At 60.2% G+C, this 6723-nt stretch overlaps 1 protein-coding gene across 2 annotated transcripts; it reads right to left on the bottom strand.

Moving 5' to 3' along the window:
• Window positions 1–1355: 1355 nt before the first annotated feature.
• AK1 (adenylate kinase 1) lies at window positions 1356–6475 on the bottom strand. 2 transcript variants are annotated; one of them, XM_064171187.1, is made up of 8 exons: window positions 6184–6475; window positions 5377–5489; window positions 4516–4558; window positions 3468–3503; window positions 2864–3027; window positions 2544–2660; window positions 1880–2071; window positions 1356–1575 (listed from the first exon to the last, which is right to left on the bottom strand). In XM_064171187.1, the coding sequence occupies exons 1-8, from the start codon at window positions 6458–6460 to the stop codon at window positions 1510–1512; spliced, it is 1008 nt and encodes a 335-aa protein (XP_064027257.1). In that variant the 5' UTR covers window positions 6461–6475; the 3' UTR covers window positions 1356–1509. The 2 variants fall into 2 exon arrangements, with proteins under 2 accessions (XP_064027257.1, XP_064027258.1); XM_064171188.1 differs by lacking the exon at window positions 5377–5489 and having other exon boundaries at window positions 6184–6274.
• Between the last annotated feature and the right edge of the window lie 248 nt (window positions 6476–6723).

The following is a 6723-nucleotide window of genomic DNA, read 5'->3' as shown; positions in this document are numbered from 1 at the left end:
ACAGGCACAAGGCAACTGCCTGCTGGCCTCAGCCTCGTCTCAGCCATGTTGGCAGCACCCCAGCCCCGGCCGGATGGCCGCATCCTTCCTGCCCCACTGCCTCCCCACAGTGCCTCAGCCCCTGCTGGTGGCTCCTTCACCTCCCAGGCATGAGGCTGACGTCGCAGCCTGGCGGGTTTGGGTTTTCTTCTTGAGGATTTTTGTTTTTCCCATTCACTTCCTTCCTCTGCTCCAGCCCCGTGGCCTCGGCTGCCCTCAGTGCTGCCACCTCCCTCGCCCCCCCCAGCCTGCTGGCTCTGTGCCTGGCTCTCAGTAGACCTAAAGCGAGTAGTGGGCCCTGCCTGGGTCACACTGCTCAGCCGTCCTCACTGTAGCTGGATAAATCTCAACCCCAAGCCCCACCACAGTCCTTCTGCTGTGGCATCACTCCTGGGCAGCTCTGCAGGTGCTAGGAAGACCACAGATCCCCATCTCTCACACCAACAGCCCCAACTGCCTGTCTACTGGGCTCCTGAAACTCACCATCTATGAGCACACCCACCCATGGACACTCAGCCAAGAGCTCCCAGGGCATCCCTCAGCCTGTCGGGACAGGGATGGATGCACACTGGGCTGAAAGGTAGCACTGATGACAGTGGGTGCCCAGGCACAGCTGGGCAGAGAAGACCTTACTCCAGGGTATAATGCCACCCTGAAATACCTCACTGCAGCCCCCCACAATTCTGACAGACAAAAGAAATAAGGAGGAAATGTTTTACACTGAGGGTGGTTAGACCCTGACCCACCCAGAGAGGTGGCATATGCCCCATCCCCGGAACCAGTCCAGCTCAGGTTGGATGGAGCTCTAAGCAACCCACTCTAGTTGAAGAGTCCCTGCTGACTGTACAGGGGGCCTGTACTTGATGACATTTTAAAGGTCCCTTCCCACCCAAACCATTCTGTTTCTATGAGGCAGCAGAAATCCCCATCCTGGCATGGCTAGGCCCAAATCCAGCCAAGATGCACACGCAGGATATGGCTCAGACGCTGCCTGCGTCCTCAGGGACACACGCCCAGAGCATGAGGGGGTTCAGCAAGCAGGACAGGATTGGGGTGAGTGGGACCAGCTGCAGGACGCAGCCACAGGCTCCTTGCAGGCCGTGGATTGAGAAGCCAGAGCATGAGGCTGAGATGCTCCCTCCCTTCCTTGGAGCACAGCATCCCACTGCCCGGTGGGATAAACACCCGCTTCCTGCCCTTAATCAGCTTCAGAGGAGCTGGGGGGGGGGGGGCACGGGACAGAGGGGAGAAAAACAAAAAATCTCTGGAAAGAAAAACTCATTTCCTGCGACAGAAGAGAAAGATAAAGTCTGGGCTCATTAAAGTGAACTTTACTGGGGAGAGACGGGAAAGAGCCAAACATAATGTCCTTGAAATTTCCTCCGCACGGCTCCGTCCACGAAAACAGGATAAAGCCTCTTCCGCTGTCTCTGCCGGAGTGTGCCGGGGGGCCTGGGGCTGGGGATTCGCCTACAGGCTGTCGAGGTGGGTGCAGACCTGCTGGAAAACCTCATCCACGGAGGCCTCTGCGTTGAGCTGGGTGGGGAGGGGTTAGCTGGGGTGGGGGGCTCATCCGAGGGCATCCTAAGCTCTTCCAGGGAAGGATTTTGGCCACCAGTGGAGAGACCGGGTTTGATTTAGAGCAAAGCAGTGCAGGGCCATCCTTGGAGGGCATCTCCATGTTGGGAACCAGAGGGGCCAAGCCCACCCCAAACAAGTCAGGACTGATTTTTTTTCCCCTTCCCTCATCACTCTCATCCATCACTTCCCTTTCCCTGGGGCCATGTGCACCCCAAGCCGCAGGGCTGGAGGTCCTGGCCTTGGTCACATCCCCGCTTACCTGGCGGACGATGCCTCTGCTCTTGTAGAAGGCAATGACAGGCTCAGTAGCCTTGTAGTAGGTCTCTAAACGCTTCTTGATGGTCTCCTCGTTGTCATCCACCCGCCCACTGGTCTCACCTCGCTTCAGCAAGCGTTTCACCATTGTCTCCTTCCCCGCATCCACATAGAGCAGCAGCGTGGGGGGGGCGATCTATGGGCAGAAGGGACATGGCTGTCACCACGCCAAGCAGACACAGGTCTGGTTTGGTGTGGGGAGATGGAGATGGTGAGCACAGGGGTCACAGACCCAGAAGTCTCCATGCCTTCTGCCTCCTCCTGCATGAGTTTGGGAGCCACTGGGACACCTCAGAACCATATGGTGAAGGGCAGAGGGACACCACAGCCAAGCCCTGGCTCTCTGCCATCACTATCAAGCCAGCACTGTGGTCAGCCTCTCTTTGTCCAAAGACACTCTGAAGAGATGTCTCTCACACTGTGCTCTGGGCACAGGCTGTCCCCAAGGCAGGGGCATGTGTTGGCTGGAACAGTGCCCAGTTTAGACCTTTTGGGGTGGGATCTTTGCTGGGATTAGGAGGCTGAGTTGCTGATGCCACCATGGAGACTCTCTGCCTGGATGGTGGGTGACACGGCACAGCAGGCCACAACATGGCATGAGTCCTCACCTTCTTCTCAAACTCTTCTCCCTGCTTCACCTCGCGGGGGTAGCCGTCAATGAGGAAGCCCTTGGACACGTCTGCTTTGGCCACCATGGCATCCCTCAGCATGTCCAGCACTGTGTCCTGAGGACGAGAGGACAGAGCTGCCAGAGCTGCTATAGGACATGCCCAGCATCCAACCTCCTAATTGCTGCTGCAACTTCTCCTGGGGGTGGCAGGGGAGTCCCCAGGGCAAATGCTGACTGTCCCATGGTATCTGGTATCCCCACAGCCACCTCTGCCTGCATGTTCTGTCATGTGGCAGCCAGTGACCCGAGTGGACTCACCAGGGGTACCAGCTCGCCCTTCTCCATGATGGCCTGCAGCTTCTTGCCCCGCTCCGAGCCTGAGCTGACCTCTGCCCGCAGCAGGTCCCCCGTGGACAGGTGGGTGTAGCCATACTTCTGCACAATCTTCTCACACTGGGTCCCCTTCCCTGAGCCAGGGCCACCTGCAAGTCATGAGGTGACACAAGTTGCTGGCAACTGGCACACAGGCACCACTACCCTGATGGCACTCAGGGTATCAGCATTCCATTGGCAGAAGAGCATCACCACCACATCAGCATCAAAGACATTTCTCCTTGACAGCACCCAGGACATCACTGCCCGGGTGTTTACTGTCACGTCACTTCAGATGCTGCCACCTTATGCCTGGCGAGAGGTCTTCTCTTGGTCGCAGCACATCCTATCGTGGCCTCAAGGAGGCAGACTAGAGCCACGGCCACCAGAAACTGCTTGGGGACAGCCTCAGCCTCCAGCCCCATCCTCCAGCCCTGGCTCCCTAGCCCTGGGCACCAGCTGCTCCACGTAGCCCCGATCTCAAGAGGTGCAGGGGTGCAGGAGGAAAGGGCTTGACCCCACAAGTGGCAGGACCCAGACCCAGACTTACCCACCACGAAGATGATTTTGTGGTGCTTGAGTTTTTCTGAAGGAGAAAAAGGAAAAAAAATACTTATCAGGAGCCAGAAAGTCCATTGAGGAGTGAGGTGTCCCAGTGGGGGGACAGATCCAGGGTAAGCACCCCCTGGGATGGAGGGGACCAAACACAGAGCGCTGCGGGGAGAAGCTGGAGGGGGAAAGAGCTATGTGTTCCCCTTGTCCTCGTCACTTGGATGGGTTGGGATGGCCAGGCTGGACATGACTGAGCACACAGACTCTGTGGAGTCTTCGCAGCAGAACTGGAACCTCACTGTGTGTGTGGGGTCCTGGAGACGATCATGGTCCATGGCTCCACTACAGGTGGGGACTGGCAACATCTATTCCTGCAGCCACCCTGTCGCTGTGGCAAGCTGATGGAAACTGTGGCAGGCTCACCTCCAGTGCCTGGTGTGACCCTGGGGATCCCTGAACCCCAGCATCAGTGCCTGGAGCTGGTGGCTGACGTGCAGGTGGCACTAATTGCCCTGTCCCCTCTCAAGCACCCAGGCACAGGGTCCCTACCACCTGCAGGATCTGTCCCAGGGCGATGACAGGTGTGACACTGTGGGGGGAGGCAGTGCTAAAAATAAAAGCAAGCTGCTCTGGGGCTGCTCTCCCATCTCCTGATTACAGACGGCTGAAATTTCAACTCCTCTGGCACCCGGTGATCCACAGGGCTGGGGACAGAGCCAAGTGGCTGGCAAGGACTGAGAAGATGTGGGGCACGTGGGGGACAGAGGGGAGTGATGTATGGAGGGACACAGAGGGGAGGTGTAGAAGCCTGAGAGAGGCCTAAAGGGGACCGAGGGGATGGATTCAAGGGATAAACGGGATGGACGCAAGGGGAAGAAAAGGGACAGACGTGGGGAAATGGATGCGAGAGAAACAAAGGGATTCAGTGGGGGAATTGAGGGGACAGATGCAAAGGCAGCTGATGCAGCAGGGGTGGAAGCAAGGAGATTGAGGGGACAGATGCAGGAGGACCAGGGAGATGGCTGCAAGGAGGATAGAGCACTCACCTGTCGACATGCTGCCGCGATTCAGGCACAGGAGCACTTCAGGCTGTGAGAGGAGAGCAGGATGAGTAACTCAGCACAGCTGGGACACACGGGTACCCAAGGCTGGGGTCCAGGGAGGCAACTCTCTCCCTTTCACGTCATGTCAGTGCTTAGCTCCATGACCAAGGCAGGGTCACATCTTTAGGACCCCAGCTTGGCCTTAAAACAGGGAGCCTGGGACCTCTGGTCCCGTGGCCATCACCTACCTGCCTCCCGGCAGCCTCCCGGCAGCCACCCGCCCACCCCATCCGGCTGCGGCAAGGGCTTCCCCATGCCCAGTGACGTGCAGTGACGTTACCAGCTTCCTCTCCTGCTCTTACCACATCCCAGTGCCTGGGGTGCCACCCCACATCCGGAAACTGGCTTGGTTTAACTGGTATCACCAGAACACCAAGTGACAGAGGCAGCATCCCCTGAGCTCCACAGGGTGATTTTTCGAGGGATGTTCCAAGAGGGGGGGCTTGCAGCACCCCACTGCACCCCTGCATCATCTCAGGATGGGATTTGGCCACCTTGCCTGTCCACACCCATGCCTGCAGTGCCTGACCTGCTTGGCTGCAGTGTGTCATCCTAAACTGGCCGGACAGGGTGCTGGGATGGGGCATTCTGTGGCCAGACAAGGCAGCAGCCACCGAGGAGGTTGTGTTACAGCCGGCAAAGGGCAGAGGCTAAGTATGGCTGGGCTGAAACCCGCACCCTGTCACGTCCCACTGGTGCTGTGGGGCTGAAGCTGGGATAGTCCCTGTGGGGTCTGGAGGGGTGCAGGGCCCACAAGATCCCTAATTGTGGGGGGTGCCGAGCTCCAAGACTGCTGACACCGACCTTGGATGGGCCACGGAGGGCTGGGGGCAGCCCTACTCTTTGCTGTGGGCTCAGGGTCTGATCCAGTGCAGTGCTTGGCCCATGGGTGCAGGGTGAGGGTGATGTGGAAGTGCCTGGTCCCAAGGAGATGGGGAGGGAGTGCTGAGCAGGGAGCCTGGTGGGCTGGGGAGGAGGTTGGGTGGAGGGGCGCAGTTGGCCCAGGACTCCCCAACAAAGGCCATTGCAGGATGCATCCGAGGTGCTCCCACCAATCTCGCTCTACCAACTCCCCTCTCCCCACCCTTAGTCCCCATCTCAGTCCATCGGCACCCAGGTCCCCATACCTTCTGAACCCCAGGCCCAGCACTGGGCTGCTCCAGCACCCCTGCAATCCTTTCAGTATCTCCATGCAAGTCCCCCAGCTTCCCATGCAAGCCCTCCAGTGCCCCCCGCAACGCTTCCAGCAGCCATGCGAGTCCTCAGCACCTGTACTCTCAGCACCCCCGGCGATCCCCCCGCTAGCCCTTGCGACCCCCCAGCACCCCTGCAATGGATCAGCTCTCCTGCAAGCCCCGCAGTGTCCCTTGCAGCGCTTCCAGCACCCATGCAGCTGCCTCGGAGCCAATGCCCCCAGCACCCCCTACAAGCCTCTTAGCATCCCCTGCAATGTCCCCCTGGACCCCCTCCAGCTCCCTCCGCTCCCAGACGGTGCTGCCAGCTCCCCTCGCGACCCCGAGCCCCCCAAACGCCGGTGCCGCAGCGACTCCCCTTGCAGGGCCAGTCCCGGGCGGGGCTGCGGCACCGGGAAGCGCCGGTGCGGGGACTGACCTCTGGGCGCGGGGCCGGGCCGCTGCCTGCGCTCCCGCCCGGCTATTTTTACCGCTATATAGAGATGGCTGCGCCGCGCTGCATGCCGGGAGCGGCGGGCAGGGGACGGGCAGGGGACGGGCAGCGCTGGGGCGGGCGGCACTGCCACCCCCGGAGCACCGGGCGTCCTCGGGCCGGCCCCGGAGGCGGTTAACCCCTGCACGGCCGAGGGGCGCGCCCCGCTCCGGCACCGCGCTGCACGTTCTCCGCTCTGCTGGGTTTGGGGTCCCCGGGACATCCCGGGGCTCCCCACGCCTCCTCCTCCAGCCCTTGAGAGGCAACAGCTGTGCACAACCCCACGTCCCCATCCTCACGTCCCGACCTCCAGCCTCATGTCCCCGTTTCCGTGTCCCCATGTCCTTATCCCCACATCCCCATCACTGTCCTTATGTTCCCACTTGCATCTCCATCTCCCCATCCACCTGCAGCACCCTGCCAACCCCGGGGAAAGTGGCAAAGCCCCAGAGGTGCAGTGGCCTTACCCATCTTTAACCTCCTCCT

Source organism: Pogoniulus pusillus, chromosome 35 (assembly GCF_015220805.1).
Source record: "Pogoniulus pusillus isolate bPogPus1 chromosome 35, bPogPus1.pri, whole genome shotgun sequence".
NCBI classification, from domain to species: Eukaryota; Metazoa; Chordata; class Aves; order Piciformes; family Lybiidae; genus Pogoniulus; species Pogoniulus pusillus.
Note: the sequence above shows the minus strand (reverse complement) of the source record. Positions and strands in the feature narration are given on the sequence as shown.